Source organism: Microtus oregoni, unplaced genomic scaffold (genome assembly GCF_018167655.1).
Source record: "Microtus oregoni isolate MIOR12 unplaced genomic scaffold, Mior012 000044F_ref0000062, whole genome shotgun sequence".
NCBI classification, from domain to species: domain Eukaryota; kingdom Metazoa; phylum Chordata; class Mammalia; order Rodentia; family Cricetidae; genus Microtus; species Microtus oregoni.
Window position 1 is genome coordinate 13048933 of NW_024543218.1, and position 26210 is coordinate 13075142.

General features: G+C 38.6%; 1 protein-coding gene across 1 annotated transcript in view; it reads left to right on the plus strand.

The window, feature by feature from the left end:
- LOC121434769 (semaphorin-3A) overlaps nt 1-26210 on the plus strand; it is a 307219-nt gene that overhangs the window by 84557 nt on the left and 196452 nt on the right. The window contains exon 3 of the mRNA XM_041633730.1: nt 18781-18974. Coding sequence (XP_041489664.1) covers nt 18863-18974 — 112 coding nt within the window. The 5' untranslated portion in view covers nt 18781-18862. The remainder of the gene's footprint in view (nt 1-18780; nt 18975-26210) is intronic.

Below are 26210 nucleotides of genomic sequence, written 5' to 3' on the forward strand. Positions count from 1 at the left end.
CAATTCTTTCTCCCATCAATTCATACAGTTTAGATTTCATGAACAGTGATGCGTACGTCTTATGTTCAAAATGCAAAGAAATTTCACTTTGAGATTCAGTATAGTCCTTAAGGGAAAAGGTATCCATAGGAATAAACATTTCTTTCTGCACCAGTCTGAGGCATCCATGAGGAAAGAGACAACTTCAACAGGAATGAGGAAAAAAGTGACGTCACACTCTGGTCAAATGTTTCTTTGCTCCCATTTATTATTGCTATTACTTTCATTTCCTATTTGTAATGAACTGCTGACTTCTCAGTAAACACATGTGCATTCGGACACACAGCCTAGAAAATTATCATAAAATGAGAAAACCCACCAAAGAAAGGATAACAGAATGTCCAGCTGCCAGCTAGAAAGTAGAGGGAGTTTCCACACACAAGCGTTAGATTTCATTTTAAATTTCCCCACTGCCAAGGTTAAAAAGGAAATCCGTTTCCATTAACTGATAAAGTGGAGTATATCAGCTCTTCATTAGAGAAAATCTTTCCTGGCACTAAATTCTGAAAGAGGATTTATCGTGTGTACCATTATTTGAGATGCTGACTTTCATAATGAATAGTGCCTTTGCCGGCAGTGTAAGACTATTCCTCGCCAGATCATTTGTTACATCAACCTGAGAGAAAAGCTAGGGGCGTAATATTACATTGTGATCAGAGAATCAATTTGGGTTTGGAGCCTTGGAGACACTTGGGGAGGATGGAATGGAGAAGCAAATTCAATCATGTGGAAACAGAAAAAAATAATTGGTTCAATGCTGTCACAATAGATGCAAACCCTTGTGTGTTGTGAGTAGTATCATTAAGGGCACATGTTTCAGATTTCATCATGAAATTTCGATGATGAAAAATAATTTTTAAGTCCCCCCTGCCTTTTCCACTTGAGAAGACAGAAAGCTGAGTAGCCAAAATCAGCTAATGGCCAAGTAATTGCTTGCGCTGTGCTGCGAACCTCCGACCAGTCCCTTTGGAGCCTGTTGCCAACCCGGAGTTCCTTCTTCATACATGAGCGCTGTTTCTCCTCCTCCTTCAAACCCACGTGGACTGTCAGTGTTACAATCTCCTCCCTGCTTGATTGCCCTCAAATGATTCTCCCTGGATGGGTCTGCCATTCTCTCCTCCACTTCTTACCTGCTTGATTTCATTTTCCTGTTTGGTCTTTCCTCCTCTGCTGTGTTTTCCAGTCTACCAGAGTTCTGTTCTTAGCCTACTTTCTCTCTCTATCTCAGCCTTAACTCCCACATATATTCCTATTTTTTGCCTCTGGCATTTGAGCTTTAAACTAATTTGCTCGACTGCCTATGTGTACCGAAAATATTCCCTGGCGTTCTATCCTAAACAAACAAGTTCGGAATTGCACTCTTTTTGCTGTCCCAACCATATCTGCTCGTGTCCTGGTATTTACAGCTAATGACTCTGCCCGGCTTGCCATACCATGGGTAAAAATGGTAGGAAAAAAACCTCACTTTTCCGTATATCCATCCTTCTTCTTTATCCCCATCTCCCCAAGACCACTAAGTTTTGGTTCCTTATGTTTCTCTGATTTGTCTCGTCTCTTTTCTTAGAATGCCACTGCAATAATTTGGGGCCCTGGTTTCCTCTTTGTATATATCAATAAAATAAGCCTCCTTGACCTGGCTCGCTTCACAGATGCTCCCAGTGAGTACAGCCTCCTCTGAAATAGGACGCGTTCTTCCACCGGGTATCTCTTTGATGATGGTCCCCTCCTTTCCGTCCTCTGCCATTTCATCACCACATCAGCATTACGAGCGTGACTGCAAAGATGCCTTTTCGTTTGGACCCTGCTGATTTTTCCTTTCTCTCTTTGCAATTTACATCCCTTTACTGACGAAATTGCTCCCATTTCCTGCACTCACACATGCTCTCTTATTTTGTGGCTTTGTGCATTGGCTGAAGTCCTGGTGTGACCTCCTCATCTTTCTTCACCTATTCTTACTCATCATTTAAGAACAACTCAAGCAACAGTTCCGTCTCCCACAGGAAGCCCCTTGTAAAAGCCGCTCGAGTTAAACGGCTGTTGTCTGTGATAACTGAACAAGGGATGCCGACCTTCTATTTGTAGTTTTTAAGGCACTCCTTGTTTCATTAATTTATTCTCTCCTAAAGAGCAGGAGTATCTTATCATTAAATTATTTCCCACATATCAACAAGTTCAGTGTGTAGAATAGATCTCCAATTTGAATGCAGTAAGCATTTACTGAAGTAAGTTACTTTCTCCAATGTTATCCTTTATTAATGTATACCTTAATAAAAGCAAATGAGAATAATGCAGACTGAATGTGCTTAAAATCTATTAGCTGTTACAGAAGAAATATTTCACATGTCTTCCCAAAATGTGAATAGTAAATCTTCTCCAATTACCTCTGATCATTTTGTACCATACTAGCTAAGGTTCGCATCTGAATAATATGATTGATGTTTATCCTAAGTTATTATGTCAGATTCTAGTTTGGAAGACATAAATGTTTTTGTTTAACAAGTTTATATTTTGACATCAAAGATAACAAACATTCTTGAGTATTTTGAATGGCAGTATCTTATAAAATAGCCTATATATCTTATTCCCAAACTCAAATTGTAACTACATGGAGTTTGATTCATTAGATTTTAACAAAAATAGGTCTAACAAAAATAATTTAATATTTCTTAAAATAAGGTAAAACTTCATACTATGGACAGTAAGTATATGCTAGAATATAGTACTATTGATATTAGAACAAAATAAGGTTGGGTTTATTTGCTGTGTAGAATATTGAGACCATGATAAATTCAATGTGCAACCCTATAACTGATTAATGCCAAAGCTGGAAGGAGGATTGGGCTTCTCCCAACACACTGTCCTGTATTTAATGTATGCTCAATGATGCATGCTGTCATTTCCGTTAAACATGAGCCTGAACTAACCCAAGTGCATACCAAGAGACACAGTCCAAAAGTGAAATACTTAAGCAAGTTCTGCTGCTATTCCTCCTGGACAATAGGGAGAGTAGACGGCCCAATTTCCAAACGAGTAAAATCACTAAGAAGATGCTCTTTCCCGTTTTCCTAATTTAATTCAAATGCCATCAAGGAGATTGCACTAAAATAAAAATGAGAGAAACAATTATATCTTTAGTATGAAATTAAATAACTATGAGCAAGACAATATTATCTTTACAGGCATTCATGATTAAGTTATCAGAGATCTACCTGCTGTTTACTATCTCCCCAGAACTCTATTTCTGAAAAAAAGTCATTGTCACCTCTTTTCTAAGTCTTAAATCAGAATAATTCTTCAAATAAGGAGCTGGGGCCAGCCTCGGTGCTCCACTGGTACTTCAGGTGCCAAAAGTCACACAGGAATTTGGATCATTTTAGACAGGAGAGAGATATTTTATGACACACAACTAAAAAAATGTCTTGGCTTAACTAAACACTTAAAAGACAGAAGAAAATATGTTTTAAAGTTTCTGCTACAATGGAATTGAGACAAAGTTTCTGCAAGCTTCTAACCAACTAGGCTATCCTGCCTCTCCCTTGAAATGAAATCCTTAATTCTGGGTAGAATGGTTACTTATCACAAAATTCTTACAATTTTAGTGTCCCACCTTCTACAAAAGCTAAACAATTGCTTTTGAATTACATGTAATATACACATACGTATTCACATAATGTTTGCATGAATGATTCTGAAAGTATATACATACACGTGAAGATTATGGAGGTTTGAGTGACAAACATCCCCCAAAGGCTGAAGATTTGGTTCCCAATTGGTGTCTCTTAGGAGATATTGAGGAGGACCATGCTTGCTGAAAGAAAGAGGAGCATCCTTGATGGAAGAAGGATGAGCATCCTTGCTGGAATAAGAGGGGCCACTTTCTGTTTGCTCTCTCTTTCTCAGATTTGAGTTTGAATATGTGATCTCTCTGCTTCCTGCTCTAGCTGGCATGTCTGTTCAGTGTCATGACTGCCCAGCATGACAGGCTTCTAGCCCTCAGTAACCATAATCCCAAATGAACTCTCCTATCACCTACCTTGGTCATTATATCTTTACCCAAAAGCAGAGAAGCTAACAAACACACACATGTATGCCTGTGTAAATACCCATTCATGTATGCAGGTGTATATTTATGTGTGTGTGTGTGTGCTTGCTTAAATATACATGCATCCATATATAATATATACTACTACACTTGAGAAGAGAAACACTGGCATAACTTCATTCTCTTCATTGTGTTATCATTTTAAAGTTTTTAACCTGTATAGATGCTCAGTCTTTCCTAGCAATAGTCTTTTATTACAAAGTAGTTGTGAAGAAACCTATCTCTTATATGAACATCTCCACTCTTAGGAAAAGGGAGACACATTTTTTTCCCTACCTACTTAAACAGAAAGAGGACTTACATAAATGAAACTCATTTATATCAGACCTACAACCAATTAAATACTATTATTTAAGGACATTTCATCACCTAACACAGTTTTCTGTGTTTCTTAAAATAAAACAGTGGAACTCCTTTAGTTTAGCCATTTTCATAGATACATTCCTTAAAAGTAAACAATGGCCAGTTTCCTGGATTCTATACTTTGTATTCCAGATCAACCTTAATAAATTGTGGAGGTTATTAAATACTTTGAGCAAAGTTTTGACAGAAAAGATAAAAATCTGTTGAAAACACTCTAATTCTTGTAAGTCCTCTTTTGGCTGTTCATCTGAATATAAGCAAATTTGACAGTCAGCTTTGTGTCCTACAGCCAGGGCTACATCACTCAGGACCAAGAGCTGGAAAGTCATTCCCTTAAGTTTCTTGAGGTCCATTGTGTGAAAGGCCTTGTACAAGGGACTCATGGGAAGCAGTTCATATGAACCTCACCACTGAAGATCTGTAATTATATCTGTGACGCTAGACAAAACAACACCTGAAATCAGACTTACTGGCACAGGCAGTACCTCCACGCATTCCCCAAACAAAATGTCTTTGTACAGGGGTTTAGCTTCCAGTGTAGAATCAGGGCTGAGCACCTACAGTCAAGGCACATAGTTCTGTGAGTATCAAAAAAATGCATAAAATGTGAGGGAGAGCTAAACCGCTGCGAGATAACAGGGAGGTTCAGCATACTTGCTATGTTTTACGTTGGCAAATATATCTTCTGACTTCATTTGATTGTACCCAGTCCCACATTTTTATATGCGAACAAGAAAGATCTGTAGAATGTATTTCAAACTCATTTAATGAAAACAGAAAATAAAAACTCAACAGCAATCAGAGAAAAGCCGTTAGTGTAAATAAAAGGCCATCTTAGCTTCGCCAGTATAAACCAAGCTTTTTAAGAGTCACCAAAGTGAAAGGTTGGCTTATTTTACTTTCTTTTCTAATACTTTGACGGTATACATGTATCATGGCAATATTAACATTCAAATAAATCAGGATGGGAAAAGTGCCATAGTGTCAATCATACAATTTTCGTGAAAGCTTTCAGAAATTGCATGGGGCAGAGGAAACATGATCTTGCTTCTGGGGTGGCAAACAGCCCACCACCATTAGATAGCTCGAACGCCATGTCCTGCATCCTGTTAAATGTAACTCAATCAGCTCTGCTTGAGCGCAGGGTTTTTATTTTCATCCTGGCATACTCCAGTCCTAAAATATTCTAAAGCTTTTGCTTGTTTAAAGCTTCAGAGTGATTATTCTTATAAAATAATTAGTGACATTTGAGCTTCTTTCTGATAGACTCAATTCAGAGGGAGGTGAAGCAGCTTTTCATGTTCACCGAATTCACATTCAAAACACTGTGTTTTTAAAGCCGCATAATGGGGTGAATTTAAAGGCTTCATGGTTTTTAAACTATATTTGATCCTGCTACTAACAGCCAGCGATTTTAGAAAGGCTTTTTCTGGGTTGTTCTTAGGCATAAAAACTTGTAATTTTATTCAGTAGGCAACAAATAGGTGTCCATATTTTGTTCTGTTTTTAGGAATTATGATAATTATTAAGAAAAACTCTAAGATCAGCATGAATGACTGTCTAAGTCCGGAGATCTGTACCACTCATCCTGTGCTGTCAAGTGATACTTTGTGGCAAACTGATACACAGTGTTAAGAAATTCCACAGGGTGGAAAACTAACTTATTCACCAGCCAATCAGGGTTCCCCAAAGTTCGGAAAACAGCATGAAACAAAACATTCTGAACAGTTAAAACACCAAAGAGAGCTATTGACCTACATGATGTAACGGCATAAAATATAAACAGTAGCAGGAGATAGCCCCTTAATAATTGTACAGCTGTTTCACCCATTGACCCTAACTTCTCTGCTTCTTAAAGTTAAGTATGTCACTTATCTGGGGAAATAATTTCCCCTGAAACATAAATAAGACTAGCTCATGTGGCCTGTAACTTAGGTTATTAATAGCCACTCCCACACTGATGATGTAGCCAGTAGTAGCAATGGGTCTTGGAGCAGCTCATGGCTAAACTTAGCCAAAGGAATCCCCTTCTCTCCAACTGTACAAGCTGCGAAAAGTGGCAGATCACACATCCACATCTGGCCGAGGGAGTCACCGGCAATTTGCTAAGTGGTGAAATGGCACTTTCTTGCAAACTGCAGCTGCCTCCAGTTGCAAGGCTAGCTAGCAAAGCCAACCTCCTGCTTGCTTGTCTGGGTATGGGATCTGTGCTCACCTCGTTACTTGTTTAATTTACATCATCTTAACCTGTATGGTCAAGTAAATAGTACATGATATGCATATTCTTTTTTTGGTATTATTATCATAACAAATTCTTTTTTTGGTTATTTTTACACTTTTATTTATTTATTTATTTATTTATTTAATTATTTAAGATTTCTGCCTCCTCCCCACCACCGCCTCCCATTTCCCAAGTCCCCCTCCCTTGTCTGCCCAAAGAGCAATCAGGGTTCCCTTCCCTGTGGGAAGTCCAAGGACCACCCACCTCCATCTTTTGCATTTAAAATGAAACAAGTGAAGGACATATTTTCAGAAATAAAGTTGATAGCAGCCAAGATTTTTCCTTATTTCAATAGACTCTGTGGTTTCTACTGCAATAATTCTCAAGAACTGTTCTGCAAAAGGTCATATCAGAACCATACTTTTTCTTCCCAATCTCCATATTGTACCCTACCCCATGTTCACAGGCTATGAGTGCAATCACACTGCACCTTGTCAGCAAGAGGAAACTAGATAGGGATGCTAGTGTCGTGGCTGTCCTTATATTTGAGATGACAAGCATCTGATTTGACATCATGATGGAAGAAGGAGATTAGTACATTTCTAAGAAAATTTAAATTTATATTATGTCATTAGAAATGTGAGTTTCAATGTGTGTGTGTGTGTTTTCACAATTTCAGCATTCTGAAATCTGCTAGTCTGTTTGAGAAAAGATCTCATGTATCCCTTCCAGAACAGTCTGATACTTTCCATATAACCACAGATGACCTTGTACTTCTGCATCCTCTTCCTAAGTTCTGGGATAATAGGCACATATAATAGGCTACCATACTCATACCACCTGCCTTATGTGGCACTGGAGACTGACCTCCAGATTTCATGCATGGTAGACGGACAGTTTATTGACTCAGCTAAATCTTTAGGCACATTATTAGTTTAAAACAATAAGAATAACAAACTAAAAAGCTCCATCCCCACCCTGCTTTTACACTCTTTCCATCTCTTTTTCTGTGGGATTCCCTGGGCTCTGAGGGGAAGGATTTGATGGAGACATATCATTTAGAGCTATATGTTCCAAGTCTCTCTGTATAATGTCTGGATCTGTTCCCATTTGCTGCAGGAGGAAGCTTCTCTGATGATTACTGAATAAGGCCCTGATCTTTGAGTATAATAGAATTGCATTAGGAGTTACTTCTATTCTTCCCTTCTCCCTTCCTTCTTTTCTTTCTTCTTTCCTTCCTTCCTACCTTCCTTCTTTTCTTTCTTCTTTCCTTCCTACCTTCCTTTCTCTTTCTTTCTTTCTTTCTTTCTTTCTTTCTTTCTTTCTTTCTTTCTGATCAATAGTATTTGATTTACTCCAGATCTCTGGGCTATCTAGTCTCTGGTTCTTGGTCATGCAAGCAGTGTTAGGTGTGGGATCTATCTCATGAAGTGGGCCTTAAGTATGCCAGAAGAATGTGACCCTCTAAATCAATTGAGTAAGGATCATATGAGCTCACAGAGTTTGCAGCAGCACAGAGCATACTTGGATCTACACCAGGTTCTCTGCATATATATATATTATAGCCTTCGGTTTTAGTAGTTCTATGGGCCTCCAGATTGTGTGAATAAGTGGGTTTCTCATTCCTGGGCTTTCTCTTGGGCCTCTTTTCTTTCAGTTGGTTTACCTTGTCCAACTTTGATGTAATTGTTTTCTTTTATCTGACCATATTTTATTTTGATTAAAAAAACTGAAGAGCTGATTCATACATGGAACAACTGTATATTAAAATTTATAAACCACTCATTTTAGTAACATCTCTATTAACAATATATTGTGATATATTACAAGGTACAGTCAGTGTAAAGAGGGGTCTTTGACTTAAAAGATATATAGTTGTAGGAAAGTGATAATAGTAATGACACAGTGAAGTTTTCTATGATTAAAAGAAGATACCAACCACATCTGAATGGACTATGAAACAATTAGTTTATTAGCACTAAATATAATGGTTTTCAACCTATCTCTCATGACCCCTCAAACAACCTTTTGTATCTAGAAGTATTTACATTATGATCCATGACAGTACCAAAAATATGGTAGTGAAGTAGCAACAAGAATAATTTCATGATTGGAGGTCAGCACAACGTGAGGAACTATATTAAATGGCTGCAGTGTTAGGAAGGTTGAGAACCACTGATTTACAAGAATGGGGCAACCCCAGCTAAAACCCTAAACAATAGTGGAGAAGGTGCCTGAACTAACCTTCCCTTGTAATCCGATTGAGGACTACCTTAATTGTCATCATAGAACCTTCATCCAGCAACTGATGGAAGCTGATCAAGGATCCACAGCCAAGCATTGAGCCAAGACTTTGGAGACCAGTTGAGAAAAGTGAGGAGCAATAATATGAACAAAGGGGTCAAGACCATGATGGGGATACCACACAGCTGATCTGAGCTAGTAGGAACTTGCTGACTCCATACTGATAGCAGGAGAACCTATATAGAGCCAAACTAGGCCCTCTGATTGTGGGTGACAGTTATGAGGTTTGGGCAGCCTCTGGGGTCACTGGCAGAAAGATCAGGATTCATCTCTGAGTGCGTGAACTGACTTTGTGGAGCCATTTTTTTTTTTTTCAGGGATAACTTGCTCATCCTAAATATAGGGCAGAGGGCTTTGGTTCTGCCTCAAAGTGATGTGTCAGACTTGTTGACTCCTCACGGGAAGCCTTGCCCTCTCTGAAGAGTGGATAGGGTAGAATGGGGTAGAAGGTGGGGTGGAAGGAGCAGAAGGAGTAGGAACTGATATACGTATGTAAAATGAGAAAAAAAATGTTTTAAAAAATAAATTAATTTTTTAAAAAAAGGAATGGATTAGAACAGCAGCAAATGCTATAGTCTACATTCCATGCATGAGACAATAAAAGCTAATATAAATAAACTTACAAAAGAACAATATTTACAAATGATTTATTAAAGTTGTTAAATGTATAGGATATAATATTTCCAGTGTCTAACATATATGCCCTGATTTTATTAGTTAGTTAACTAATAAATTCATTAATTGAATGCTAGATACTATTTATCCAGTGTCAAATATTCTGTTGAAAATGTAAGAGAAGCTACATGTTCTTGAAATCACAGATGACTAAGAGAACTTATGATATAAATTAATATGGATAATAATAACCTATGCACTCAGCATCATAAAAGCCTGGGACAAAGGAGTTCCAAAAATATTTGAAATGCCTTGCTGAAAATTATACAAAATTTTATCTTTGAGTGTAGAAGATCTTCTATCCCAAGTCCACAGTGCAAGTTTAGACATAGGAATATTCACTTCAGGTGACACACTGGCTAGAATCAGGAGTAGTTTATTAAAACATATGAAAGCTCTCTCTCTACTGAGTGTCTTCTACTATCATAGGGAAAGTATGTCCCAAGGTAATGAGAACAGATACAGGAAAAGATGAATAATATAGCATAGGACATTATTAAAAATGAAACATGGTTAAAAAGCATGTTTCTAGGTGATCTGGGTGACTTGATACATTATTACTAGGGTACACAGCATTATCCTCAAGAACCTAGTAATTGGTTCTAGCCATCATTATTGGCACTTCTTAATGAAAGAATGGAAAATCACTACAGAAAATGTGGGAGAAGTGAGGCAAATGAATTGTTTTTCTCTGTTATTGGGTTGAGGATGAAAAAGTGTGCCCAGAATTGTGCCTAGTTCGTTCTGTGGAAGAACTTACAAACTCACACCATAAGATCAAGGAACAGGCTGCCACGTTTAGCTTGATTAATTCAGTTTTGCAAGCATTCCTCTATTTTTTTTTTTTCACTTGGGATTGAATTTGGTTTCATGGGATCATGGAACTTTCAGTGGTTAATGTAAAAGTCAATGTGACATTACAAAAATAACAGATTCTTCTGTCTCACTTTCATTTTCAATACAGTTGACTGTCTTCAGCATATACCTTGTAATGTTCCAAAGCATAAATACACTATGGAATGACGAAAATGTAGCTAATTACTATGCACTTCACTCCAGAGTTATTATTTTTGTGGTGAGAACAATTTATAGCCATTATCTAAACAGCGTTCGAAGTGTGACATGTTATTAGCTGTAGTCACTGTGTTGTACAAGTCTACCAAAAATGTCTTATGTCTCGTCTATGGAAGTTAAACAATTAGAATTATGCCTCTCATTTCAAAGTGCTTAGCGTGAGAAACTTTGGAACATTAAGTCCTAAACAAGATGTCTTCCTCAGACCTCTCCCCTCAGGACTTGGCAAGCTGTGCAGAGGGAGGAAGTGGTGGGAATCTTGTAGGAGCCACAAAGAACGGTGACACCAAGGAAACGAGGATTGGCTCACATGTGACCTCACGCTGTGGCAGCACTCACAGGGCCTGCACAGGTTCGCGTCAGATGGATTCCCAGTGCAGACAGGGGGAAGTGGACATAGGCCCCATCACGAGCCCAGAAACAATCTCCAATGACAACTTCTTTTTTTTTTTTTTTTTTTTATTTTTTTTATTTTTCGAGACAGAGTTTCTCTGTAGCTTTTTTTTTTTTTTTTTTAAATTTATTTATTTATTAAGGATTTCTGCCTCGTCCCCACAACCGCTTCCCATTTCCCTCCCCCTCCCCCCGATCAAGTCCCCCTCCCTCATCTGCTCGAAGAGCAATCAGGGTTCCCTGACCTGTGGGAAGCCCAAGGACTGCCCACCTCTATCCAGGTCTCGTACGGTGAGCATTCAAACTGCCTAGGCTCCCACAAAGCCAGTACGTGCAGTAGGATCAAAAACCCACTGCAATTGTTCTTGAATTCTCAGTATTCCTCATTGTCCGCTATGTTCAGCTAGTCCGGATTTATCCCATGCTTTTTCAGACCTAGGCCAGCTGGCCATGGTGAGATCCCAATAGAACATCCCCATTGTCTTAGTGTGTGGGTGCACCCCTTGTGGTCCTGAGTTCCTTGCTCGTGCTCCGTCTCCTTCTGCTCCTGATTTGGACCTTGAGATTTCTGTCCGGTGCTCCCGTGTGGGTCTCTGTCTCTGTCTCCCTTCATCGCCTGATGAAGGTTAATATTCCTGAGGATGCCTATGTGTTTGTCTTTGGATTCGCCTTATTTAGCTTCTCTAGGAACATGAATTATAAGCTCAATGTCCTTTATTTATGGCTAGAAACCAAATATGAGTGAGTACATCCCATGTTCCTCTTTTTGGGTCTGGCTTACCTCACTCAGGATAGTGTTTTCTATTTCCATCCATTTGTATGCAAAATTCAAGAAGTCCTTGTTTTTTACTGCTGAGTAATACTCTAATATGTATATATTCCATACTTTCTTCATCCATTCTTCCGTTGAAGGGCATCTAGACCGTAAAAGGCTAATCAACCCAATTATAAAATGGGGCACTGATCTGAACAGAGAATTCTCAACAGAAGAAGTTCAAATGGCCAAAAGATACTTAAGGTCATGCTCAACTTCCTTAGCGATCAGGGAAATGCAAATCAAGACAACTTTAAGATACCACCTTACACCTGTCAGAATGGCTAAAATAAAAAACACCAATGATAGCCTTTGCTGGAGAGGTTGTGGAGAAAGGGGTACACTCACCCATTGCTGGTGGGAATGCAAACTTGTGCAACCACTCTGGAAAGCAGTGTTTCGGTTTCTCAGGAAATTCGGGATCAACCTACCCCTGGATCCAGCAATACCACTCTTGGGAATATACCCAAGAGAGGCCCTATCATACAACAAAAGTATATGCTCAACTATGTTCATGGCAGCATTGTTTGTAATAGCCAGAACCTGGAAACAATGACAACTTCTTGTGAAGACAAAATCAGTTTTCTCGCATTGCAGAGAGTTTCTTCCACTGGGTGCATAAACCACACTTCCTGGTAGGCCCCATGTCCAGCAAATAGATGGTCAACACAAAGTGAATTTAATGGGGTTGTGTAGATTTTTGTTTCTTTATCTTATTGCTTTGTTTGGACATGTTTTTCTTATTATGCCTTTGCTTGTATATTGTCATTTTAAATTGTTTGTTTGTGTGTGTTTCTTATGCTTTTACTTTGTTGATTTTTTTTCCTGTTTTGTTTGTTTTTGAAGCCATAGAGAAAGGAGGCCAGGAGTTAGAGAGGTGGGCAGGTGGGGAGCATCTAAGAGGAACTGGGGAAGGCTAAACTTGATCAGAATATAACAAAATATTTCTATAAGAGAAAAAAAAGCACATTATTTAACATCATAAGTACGTAAATAAACTAGTGCTGTTCATGCCAATTACCATGATACATTAGTTCAGTAGCAAAGCTCAGTTGAGATAATACAATTAAAACTATGTTAGGAAACAATTGGACATTGCAGGCATCATTTTTGTTACAAAGAAGAATTATAAAATTCAGTTAGAAATTATTGTTTTTTTTTTCTCTCCCCAAGTCTCTTAAGCCACCTGTAAATTTGAAGAGAAACAATCCAGAGACTAGTCATGGTTTCACCTGAGTCCCCAGCTCAATCCTTGCAGAGGTATAAAGCTAGAGACGGGATTAAGTTTCTTCCTGAGTCAGCTGGGGAAAGAGAATGAAGCCATGTCAATTGACATTCTTTTCAGGGCTTTAATTTTATGGATACCCACTAAAGAAAAAGGGGAAATTGAATTTTCTTCACAAATCCTTGTGAATAACAAAAACACTGCTAACTAATAAGCAAGGTCTTTTTTAATCTCTCGGGTAAGCTGGCAGCTGCCCTGGTAGGTGAGGCAGTGACAGAGCCCTGGGTTATAACTCGGCCCATTGGTCAAAAGAAAATAAACAAAAACAACACCCAACCCATGGCAAGGCCTGGGACAGGTCAGATGGTGTTTTTTGTTGGCGACGATATGCAATAGGAAAGGACACGCATACATAAGCATTTCCTTTCTACCTGTTACAGTTTGGGGGACTCTGTGGCTCTGGAAAGACAGCTGCACAGCCATTTTGCAACCACTCCCGGGAAACATTATAACAAACTCTCCCTTTTGCAAAGGCTTGGATCTGTTTAGGAGTTTCTGTTCCCTGTCCTTATCAATCTCAAACTAGTGAAAAACGTTTCAATTCATCCCCTCCCCCCAAACAAAGATTGAAGCAGGCTCGTATCTGAGGTGCATCTTTTTGCTCAGAGCCTAGCAGAGAAATTCTCTGCATCTCCTTTGCCTGGGTCAGGGTTGCCAGCGTCTACACTTTGAATGTTTAAGGAGATTGAGTGCCTCTACTGGAAGCAAATAGCTCATAACTTCATATCCTGAAACTCTCAGGAGCAAGCCTGCCCTTGTCATTTGAGTTCTGCAGATGGCACCCTTTTTCCAGCTCACTGGGGAGCCTCTGCTAATCACTGGTAACAATGGGACTTCTGTCTCACTGGAAAGCTTTCTTGTCCCCTTTCAGCTGAGGTGGAGACAGTCACTAAAACCACCGGGGGCAGGTATTTGTCCTGCCTGCTTGCTTTTAATATGCTCGTATTAGGAAACACTTCATTCATGGAGCGGATGGTCTAGCAAGGAGGCAAGAGGGATGGCAAACAAAATGGTTAAAAGAAATGCCATTTTTAAATATTTTGAAGAGCTAATATATGATGGCTAAGATAATAAAGAGACTGCGGCAATGAAAACATCCTAAAATAATTTTGAAAACAGAACAAGCAAGCAAACATTTCTCTCTAAGACTAGGTTTAGACACTTCGGGCAATTTCGACACAAACCTTAACTTCAGCTTATTTTTCTAGCCAACTCTTCCTTCCCTCCTCACGCATAATAACTAAACTAACAAAACCCACCTGCTAGTCCCACTGAACAACCTCTCAAGGAGCGAGATGGTCACCCAGTACACATTTTCCCCATGACTTTTGACCTCTCTAATTATCTGGGTTTTCTGGCAATCTCAAATCACAGTTAATCTAGTCCTCGGTCAGTGTCTCATCTCCTTCTGCATTTGATCTAATATTTATTACTTCAGCCCATTTGCAAAATGAGTGCTTTTTCAAACGGTCACAAATTAAACCCAGAGTGAAGAGAAGTTGCTTTTCCTGCATCTGTATTCCCAGGGCATTATTGGCAGGGAGGGAGGAGTTAAATGTCTCTGTAGAGCTCAATTCTCTTTGCCTTTACCAATTCCTTCTTTCTGCTCATGCTCCCGCATGGTGCTCATGCTAAAAGCACTCATAAGGGCCAGATTATGCAAAGTGTAACTTAATTTCTGAGGCATTGCTTTTAACCCACCACTCTGGGTTCCCATCCATGACTGGTAATTCTTAAGTAATGGGCAGTTTTGAACAGAACTTATAAGACACCAAATATTTAGTTTGGAAAACATTCCAACTAATAGGTGATTTCTAATCTTCTGAAGCATTCTTTTTCACAAACACAATTTTCTCTGAAAAAAGGAAAGTACAAATTCCCAGTTCTAGAAAAAATATTCTTTAACAATGAATTTCAACACAGGAACAAGGAGGGCAGTGTTTAGCTATGGCATTTCCTTCAGCTTCAATGATCATGAGATTCTCAGTGAGTAATGAAGCAGTCTCTTAAAGAAGAGAAAAACAGAAAAGAGATGCTAGCTAATTATTTTTAAAAAATAGAACTCAATCAAAAACACCTTGGGAAGAATAGTAAAATTTGTGTGTTTGGATGTTTTTATTTAGTCCCTAGTTAAGTAATTTCCCCTAAAGAAGTAGCTAATACCTGGTCATGAGTCCATTTTGAGGGGGAAGTGATCACTACGAAGTGAGACTCACCATTCCCTTGTTCCATCAAATCCGTCCTAACTTCAAGTCTATTTTACCCATTCTGAATGACCCCTTCAAAACAGACACATTGGTTTGACCTAAGAAAAACATCTCTCCACAAAAGATATTTTAACAAGGACCCTCTGTAGCTGCCTCTGGAGTCTTTCAAGAAAAGATAAGAGTTACCTAACTTCTTGTAAAGTTGAAAGTACGGTTTTTCTGGAAAATCAAGTACAACACCCAGAAAAGCTTCATTCCTCCTCCTCTTTCTCAATCTGCAATGGGGTGAGGCGAAAAGCCACTGAGTTGTTTGGCGAAATAAGCGCAGGACCGTCATCATAGGAAGCCTGCTAGCAAAGGAACAGGTGGCAGGCAGCCCTTGCAGTTGAGAGCTGAAAGTGTGAGAAGTTTCGGGAAATCAGTTGCAAACAGAATTCATTGTAGCCGAAGACGTAGGGCTGGATGGCTGAGTGGAGTGGAAATAGGGCACTGGGTGGGAAATACAGAATATTTCACCATACTTTAAAAATCAGCATTGAAAGATCAATACAGTACTCCTGACTTTTAGCTGCAGGAATGAATGCGGAAAAAGCAGGGTTTTGTTGGTGCATGCGGCAGGTTCGGTCAAGCCATGCCTTAGGCCACAAGTTCTGTTGTAGTGACTCAGAATCCGCATTGTCACACCTGCAGCTGCGTCCTTACGGCTCTGAGGCTTTGACAAACTCCTAGGTAGGTGCACTCCAATCTTGCTTCTACTTTAGCTAAGAAGAGGGCTTAAAGGTAATTATCTCTCAGGAGGAGGGAAGTATATAAAAACAAATGAAGACAACAACCGTAGTCAATCTTGCCAAAGTCTGCTGAGATCAGAGCAGAAATCTAAGACCCAAAGGTTTTGATGTTTTCCAAAGTTAATTGCATCAACGTTTTGAGACTAGGGCTGTTGTAGAATGAACTTCTTTGTGTATCAAATTTCAGACATCAACTTTGGTATAAATTATTTCTTCTGTACAATTCTGCAATGCTTCCCCATTGTGTTCAAGTTCTAGAGAACTGTTTTTTCTTTGGGATCAATATGAGTTCTTTTTCACTCAATCTTACTTACTATTCTTTATTTTTCATGGAACACACAAGCATTTTCAAGATTAGACTTTTAAGAGGCAAAATGGATACACTTTAATTCATCCTTTTCTACACTGACAAAGACAAACTTACCTTCTTGCTCTGCAGAAGAAACATGTTAGAAATATATTAATGCCTTGAAAAATACATTAAGTAGAAAGGGGAAATGCTTAAATGTGCTAACGGTGGTGTTGGGCTGGGGCAATTCGCTATTGGAACCCTCTAGATAATCCCAAAGTGGCCTGAATTCCTTTGCAGGATGAGCGTCTATAGAAGCAGACAGAAAGCCTCTTGTCATTTGTAACCTTAATCCCCTGCCAAAGCATGAAAAGTGCTCGGGATAACAAGGATGGGATCACTAAAATCAACATGATTTTGGAGTTTGTATTCTTAACAATGCTAACTGATCAATAGGCTTTCAGGAACTGACAAATACAATAAGATCCCTATGACAAATCCATCTAGTGCAGTGTAGACCCCTCTCCCCTCCCCCAACTCACCCCGCCCACTTTAAATCTTCCTGAGTCTACATTCACGGGGTCAGGGGAGAATGTTGTCTATAGACAGTATGAGAGCTTTCATGGCGATGCTTAGATAACTTTTATGAGCACTTTCAACAGTCTTTGTGTTTTTGATTGGGAGACTGGCCCTCCCTTTTGGGCTGAAGAACATCCATATCATCGAATAGGAATTCTCTTCTGGGCTTCAAGTCTTTAGATGCAGGAGTGGAAAAGGGAGAGCAAAGAAGGCTACGGGAAATGTTGAGGGTGTTCTCTTCTAACTTTTATACAAGTCTTACCCAAATCCTATCATACCATTGGACTTCAGGACTCTTGAAAGAAAAGTTAAAGAAAATCTATACGCCAGAGAGAGCACGCCTTTCTGTCAGAGAATTAATGAGGTTCAACAGGACTCTGAATACGTGCTTGTGTCCCACAGACAACAGAGTTACCCCTCACCAGCTCATGGAGACACAGGAACACGCTTCTCTTTTCATTTTGGTCCTTGACACTCAGCAGGGACTTTTGTGAACTTTGTCATCTTCCTCTGCCCTTGAAGCCAGCACTGGGGAAGTGGATCTAATTAATGCGAGGCGGGGCGGTGGAAGAGTCAGCCCGGCCACTGCCTTCCAGGAGCCTCAAAACCACCGCCACTTTTAGATTTGGAGTATCCTTTCGCGAATCCCCTGTTGTAATTTATAATTCTCCGTGGACCTTTATTTGTCTTGAACTGATCGTTTATATAGGCTTTCCAAGGAATTTCTTCACTATACTTGTAGAGCAGGGGAAGGAGGTGGCTGAACCCAAGGGGGGCTGTGTGGAGGCGGGAATAATCTCTAAGGAGGCTTTAAAACCTTCCCTGGTTAAAGTTACTCTGATGAGAGGGAGACACACACACACACACACACACACACACACACACTCACACACACACACACACAGCACAAGTTCAGCCGAGACTGTAATAATGAGCATGGATTGTAAATTCTGTAGGTAGCCAAATTCGATTTTTTTCTTTTAAATCACAATTGCTCCCCAAAATGGCTATAAAACAACGCTAGCCTCGGGAGGTAAATTTATAGCCCCATGCCTCTCCCAGGCACGCCGGAGGGTTCTGCTCCCGGCTCTAATCTCTGCGAGATGTTTTTTGCATGTGTTGTGTGACAAGAAGGAAGGGGAGTGGGTTGAGCTCGCTCTTCTCCCATTGTCAGCGCGTCTAGTGAGTGTTGGGAAAACCTGTCCGCGGGATCCTGTGTCATCTTTCCCTGCCTGTGCACAGGAAAAGTCCGCGCTGCTCAAGCCTGCTCGCTCCCCCTCTGCTCTTTCTCTCTCTCTCTCTTTCTCTGTTTCCCTTTCATTCTGCTTCCTCGGAGCGGAATGAAGCAGAGAGAGGGAGCAGGATTAGAGTCTGCCACCGGCTATCAGCGGAGCTGAGATAAAAGGAACGGCTTCTTAAGCGCCACTGCCGCAGCCCTTGTTAATTTTTTTTTTTTTTTCTTCTTTCCACACAACAGTTGTGCCTCATTATCCGGAGCCTGGCTCGATTTTTTTTTTTTTTTTTTTGAGGGTTTGAAGTTTCTGTGATTCCGTGACTGTTACAGAAGAAGAGACGTTAGTGTTGCCATGAGGTCTTGATTGTCTGCATTTATGAATGAAACTGACCTAAATCACCTGTTACCTCCAGTTTCCAGATTGTTTGAACTTCTCTGGCCGCACAATACAGGAAGGAAGGCTGCAGCAGCCCAGGGACCTCCAGCGTCTGCAGCATGGGCTGGTTCGCTGGGATTGCCTGTCTTTTCTGGGGTGTATTACTTACAGCAAGAGCAAACTATGCAAACGGGAAGAACAATGTGCCAAGACTGAAATTATCGTACAAAGGTAAAGCTTTCTTTTTCTTTTATTTGACTAGATTTATAGTGCCCCCTCCTTTCTTTGCTTGAACTCCCAACACTAAACATCAAACCTTTAGGTTAACCTGGGAAACCTGTGTCATTCGGTCAAAATTTTCGGTGAAAATTTAAACACTTTCTCTTAAACAACAAAAAAGCATGCCTTCTGTTTGATGTGTGACAACTTAAAAGCAAACAAAGAACATTTAATCACGGTGAGCTGTGTGCCTGCTCCATGCATGCTGATTTGAGTACCTTCTGATCATGCTATGTGCCCTTCATTCTTCTCACTTTACTTCCATTTAAAATATTTTTAAAGAACCGTTAATGCAAAAAAAAATGCTTTTTTTTTTATAGCTAGTCATGCCTCACCTATAATAACCATTACAGTGAACAGTATCTTCATAGTTGCGGGCACTAAATGGTTAATCGCCATCATGAATATTCAGTTTGTTCAAATCTGACACTCAGATGCTCACCATAAGCAGTAGATCATGGTTTGCCAAGAGAATATAAACTGGAGGGAACAGGCTAGTTTTTCCACACTGTGTTATGATGATGAAAAGATTGTATTTCCCTAATTGGTGTAAAACTAGCCTTTGAAATATAATGATATTTAATTCCATATGTAGCTAAGTGGGAATTATAGAGATGTAATTCTCTAATGACACCGTTAGTTATTTGAACTTCTTTTTTAAGAAGTATAAATTCATAAACGAAAACCCTGCTAGGTCACATGATTTTTTTTTTCTGTTACAGATTCGTGTGTGTGTTTGTTTTCAGATGGCAATTTTAAAGAAAATATTTGCTCTGAATTTGTTTGGAGAGATTTCAAAGACTGTTGGGTAGAGTAGTGGTAAAGCAATTCCTAAAGTGTGTGTGTGTGTGTGTGTGTGTGTGTGTGTACAAAACTTTTAGTGGCAGGGAGTATTTCTCGGGTGTTAATAAATGAAGTTTAAGATTAAACCGTTTTAACTCGTATAGTTTAACTCCCCAAGGTGCTGATTTCCTATGATTCTCGGATTTCTTGGGTTGGGGGTGGGGCTCTGAGTAGCTTCTACCTCTGCTATGTATTTAGCTTATAAGGTACATGAGTATTGCTATTGCTAGAGACATTTCCTTTTTGTGCACGACTGACTGATATAGAGAAAAATGTATTTCTAATTTTCACATGATAGGGGACAACTTTTCTGAGTGCTTTATCGTGAATTGAGAGACCAATTAGGAGAGACGCGTAATTTTCACACTATGCATGAGAAAATTAAACACCTATTAATGTGTGTATTTGAATTCAACTTAAGATAAAATACTTTGACTTAGAAAATTATTTTTAGTATAGTATTTCATTAAGCACCTAATTACATACATATAGGTTCAATGCAAGATAAACAGTTGCATTGGTACATCAGTATTGAAAAATCATATAACATCCACTAAATATTTCACCAAGTCTTTACTTTGTTTCTGTATAATAAAAATAGTGAAATTGTTTGCATAGTATGTTAAATAATCTATGATTTTATTGTTCTTTGATCTGTATTATTGAGGAGACACCATCCTGTTATCTTTAGATTGATAGCTTATTTTATTCAAGTTTATATTCCTCGTAAGTTTTCTATTCAACTTTAGTTTGAAAAGATGTAATTCTCAGGTTTGCATTTCTAAGATGCCGAATGGTTGCATACTATAATTTGATATTAGCAAATTTGAAATAATGAAGTGTATTTTAAGAATCTAATAGTCTTAAAAACAATTTTCTAGTTGCCAAATAGCTATTAAATAAAAATAAAATGTATTCTATTTCCTTACTTAGTGAGAATTTTATTTCCTTACCATTAATTACTCTCAATCAGAGAAGAGGCACCTGTCATGTCTATGCATTCAAATCATGTAGATAGTGGAACTAAACCTGTTCTTTGTTATATACATATGTTTAAACTTGTCTGATGAGGGCTGTATACATTAACAAGATATTGTTATATATATATATATATATATATATATATATATATATATATATATATATATATATATGGTACTGTCTCTACAAGTCTTATAGATGTTAGCTATGGTATCCATCATAATGTTTGTGTTTTCCTTTAAATCTAAAACTCCTCTACACCTCTCTAACCATTCTATTCATAGACCAAGAGCTTGGCAGTTTGCTTTACTAAACTGTGAAGTGGACAACAGCAAGGAAGAGGAGGCAGGGTTCCAGCACCTTTTCTTCTGTCGTTTTACTGGTGTGTCCTCACAGGCTTGTTTTGCCAAAGCACATGCCTGATAATCAATTGTCAAGACCTTGCCTCTAACTGTAAGAGAGATCTTATTTAAATCTGCTTCTTCTTCCCGACTTAATTAGATGTCAAACACAGTTAAAATATCTGCTGCCTTGCTCTTAAAAATATTGCAGCATTTCCCATGAAGAGTTAAATCCCTGCCAACCTTAATTTCCCATGGTCACTTGTCTTCAAAGATCCACCATTAACTCTCTCTTTGCTCAGGTTGCCAAGATGAATTTTCAGGCAATCAGTGAGCTTGCTTTCTCCTTGTCATCCTGCGTGGTGGGAGATGAAAGAGATTTGATATGTTAAAGCGAAGGGAGCACCAAGGCTGCTTCTGGGATGAATGTGCTTACATAGCTCATAAGGCACCTCTACTTTCTAGGAAAAGGAACTGAATAGATGTTTTCAGAACCATCTGGAGAAGTGATAATATTAGAAAAATGGGGTATGCTGGCTTCTCCTCTGAACCAGCCTGATTTAGAATCCTTGTGGGGGAAGAAAATGTGAGAAGGCTGTAAATCTCAACGTCACATAGAAATTATCCTCAAGAAGCATCCACGCGAGAGATGCTTTTGCCTTCCTTGAGTACGCCAACAGTAACTGACTAAATGTTCCACCCCTCCCACCATTTTTAATTCCGTACATGATTGTCTACTTCCTCTGCAAAATTAGTCACATTTTACTCCTCTTATGAAATGCTAAGAAACCGTACAATCTTTCATTTGGGATGTGTGGTCCAGTGGAATCTTCAGAAAAAAACTGGGTGAATCCCAAGAAGTGTGCAGGGGGTATTGGAAGTTTTAAACAAGTAACAAATGTTTCATCCCTCGACATAAGTTTTTTTTTTTTTTCCCAGTATGCAATGTGCCTGAGATTCAGAAGAAATCAAAGACACATGCAAGTATCAGTATGATAGTGTCCGGTGAATCCAAAGGTTAAATCAATGATTTTAACCTTCTCTTCAGAGGGAGGGCTGAGTAAACAGCACCTAAGTACAAGGCTGGGAATTTCAAAGACCTTTTCCTTATCTGCTCACATTTTTCCCTTCTCAGAATCAAGGTGGTTAGTTACTGGGAAAGTGAGATTATCCGTTCAATCAAAATTTGTATATAACTTTATGATATTAGAAGTCAATTTTCACTAATTAAAATTTTAAACAAAATTTTCCAAAGTTTCGCTATATGTTATGATTAAATTAAAATAAATTAATATGATTGCTGGCTTATCCAACCTTACTTTTTTTCTGTGATGCAGTTGAAAGGACATTTACCAGAGAAATAGTAATATATGACCTAGTTGTGTGGCTACTTCCATAAATAAGCCATTATTAGATATAAGCCTTCATATCTGGTATTGACACTTACTGTTGAATAAAGAATCAAAAGTGTGAAAAGTTTAAATTTTAATGATAAAATTACTTTAAGTGACATATTGAAAAATACATATCTAATATATAAATATTAGAGCAGTAATTTTCAGCCTAGGGGTTTGACTGCTTTGAGCATCACACACCAGAATCCTGCAGATCAGATGATCAAATGACTCTCAACAGCAGCAAAATTACAGATATGAAATAGCAGCAATAATTGTATGATTGGCGTTCACCCTTACATGAGGAATTGTATTAAAGGGTCACAACATTAGAAAGGCAGAGAGCCACTGTATTGGAGTATTTTATATATGTATTTGTATATATTAGAGTAAGATCTGACCTTGTAAATCCTATTAAAACATTTCAAGTAGCTCTTAAGTATATAGTAGCATGGTGTGAGATTTAGCTTACACTAATAACCCCCTTACAGATAAAATGCATATAGAATTGTTCATATACAATACACAGAGGCACACACCAATGTACAGGATCACAGGGACAAAATCTTTTTACAGTTTTCTCAAACTGTCACCTCATGTTACTGGGTTTTTGGCATCTTTTCTCACCAAATATTATTTCCTTCCAAATCATATTTTGATTGTGATGTTTTGAATTTAAGGTGATGAAGACTAGACTTTTGACAAATCAATTCAAGAGGCATGTCCTGAAAACATCATGAATGGTGAAATCCTGTAAGACACAAACATATCTTGTCATTCAACTCTGGTGACATCAAAGGAAAGTTCCTGAAACGCTCCAACTTGTGGCCTTTCTGTTAAAGTTGCCAAGCAGGTTGACCTTTGAAGTGAGAGAATATGCAATCCAGACGATAGGAAATAGGAAACCACTGGGCTGTGAAATCATTTCATAGACACCTATAACCTAACAACTTGTAATAGTTACGCCTGAAGTCTGAATGGCTTGGAACTGTGATTTCTGACTCTGTCGTCTTGGGTGTAAACAACAAGAATATTCTAGTAATTTAATGAACTCAATAGACATAGGTCTGTGGTGTCAAGTATTCTTTGTTTTCTGATATTTGTCACAATATAATTGACAGACGGTGCAATTTAGGATCATTTGTACCTAAAACATAAACTTATACTTTACAAGTATGCAACCATTCAGGGATAAATTTGAACTGAATTAAATGAAATGATTATCTGCATCCCTATTTGACAAAAACAAAGTTTAAACAGTTGCTGTAGACATTCTTAGTATGAATATACGACTGTCTTATAGAGCAAATTTTGTATCATATTTCGAGATATATATTAAAAATCCTATAATTTAAAAATTCCATCAACTTTAAAGGTGAGAAGATTTGTGGTTTAATTTCTTACCCAGATTTTCTCATTTAAACATCCATGTATAGCAGTTCCAGAGATCTTTTAAGTCAAAATTCAAGACTTTCTTAAAATTTTACCTTGAATTTAAGTCTTCTAAAACTACCACTTTTAAAACAAATTTGGGGTTGATCATTACCTAGCAATTTTAATTTACTGAGTTCTCATACTATGTCGTGACAAGTTACACTTACCAAACTTCATGAAAGAAGTCTAGAGTCATGTGATCCATACCCAGCAAGTCATATGTGAGCCTCCACAGCTACATCAGCGCTGGGCTGAGTTTAACGCTCGGGTCAAAGCTGATTTGGAAAAGATACCTAGTAGTTGTAAACAAAAGTTAGAACAAGTGAAACTCTAAATGGCCTTTACCCCTTTTTGACTTCTAAGGTGCTACTTACAGGGATTGCCAGGATTTGCAGTTCTAGGCTTCCACTAATAGGTGGCAGTAGCAATTTGTGACAGCTCTTTCCTTAGTCCAGAACAGGCAGGCTGCTAGGATAAATACACACAGAGTAATGGTGTAAAAGCCAAGCCAGGAAAAGCCAACACAGACATGGGACATGCACTAAACAGGAGCCTCGGTGGCGGTAGAATTTACTAAGGTTTTGACATGTTCTTCAGGGTGAACTTAGTAGCACCTTTCCCCACTAAGAAGTGAGTGGCTGTAAGTAAGAAAGAAATGAGTACATTTTAATTTAAGTGATAATTACACAAAAATGTATCCATAAAATGTGAAATTAGCCAGAGATAAACAACCTGAAAAGTGAAATAGTGATAACAGGCAAAAAGATTAGTGTGGGGCAGTTGTATATGTGTGAGTATGTTTAATGTGTGTATATATGTGTGTTTAAAATTTACAAATGTAAATTTGCATGATTTGAATCATAAAATGTGCTTATAGGGAAGAATAAGTCTGCCTGTGGCACATTATGGCCTATTATTTATAATTAGGAAATAACTAGCTGAGACTATAAAGTAATGTTTAGAAAACTACATTTTAGTTTTAACGTAATGACTTCTCTACATTTTATTGTGTTTTCATCTATTTTACAATCAAGCATATGGAAGAGCTGGTAATTCTATCTAAAACAAATAAGTCTGAATGTCTCCAGCTACTATCTCTTTCTGTTGCCAAGACATAAACATCTGTATAAATAGGGAATTCACACACCATTCCCAAACAGTAAAAAAGCTGGACTCTGTCAAACCCAGGATAAGAAAATACACAATTTATACTGAACTAGAGAAGGAAGATAAGCAAAAATAAAATTCTGTTGATAAATAGAAAGAATGATTAGCTCTAGTTTCTACAATCTTAGTGGAAAGCAGAGGAGGATCACTAACTCTGTGAGCCTTGCAGTGTTCTGAATGAGTCGCTAAGCCCGTGTCGTTAGGTGTCCTTTGCTTAAGTGTGGCATGGGGAACAGTATAGAGCAAACTTTCGGGTCACAATGCATAGCTGCTATCTCAAATTAGTCTATAGATAAATTTCATCATGACCCACTTGAGGGATCATAAGCAAACTAAAGAAATGCTGTTGAATATGTCAAATGAGTACTTACTTCTGCCAAAGTGCTTGCATGATTCATCTTGGTTGTGCCATCACTGTACAGTTTGCAGGCTAGATGTTATTAGTTGGCGTTTTTAATCTCTTCTGTGTTAGAATGGAGTCACTCACTGTGGATTGATTTTGTACATTAGCTGCTACCCTTTGTGGTCTACTCTGCAGTATGACTTTGCTAGATATAAAGAATGTGAATTGGTAGACAATTGGACAGTGGATTGAACAGTATGGTTGTGCTGGATACTTTTAATTGTTGAATAGACCCAACCTGAGGAGAGTCTCTTTGAGGCAGGATTTCTTTGTGTAGCCCTGAGTTGTCTGAAACAACTTCTGTAGACAAGACTTGTCTCAGACTCAGAGACCCATCTGCCTCTGCCTCCCCAGTGCTGGGATTAAAAACAATTGCCTGCACTGAACTGGCCTATGGCATGTCTACAGAGGCTTCTCTTAATGAAGTTTCTGGATGTGGGATGACCCAGCTCACTGTGGGTAGCACCAATCTGTAGGCAAGGGATCCTGAACTACGTAAGATGGATGAAATTGAATTGAGCAGAAACTAGCAAGAAAGCAGGTGAGCATGTCTGCATTATTTTCTTCCGACTCTTAACTGTGAATGTTATACGGCTATTTGAATTACCTGACTTGTTTCCCCCCC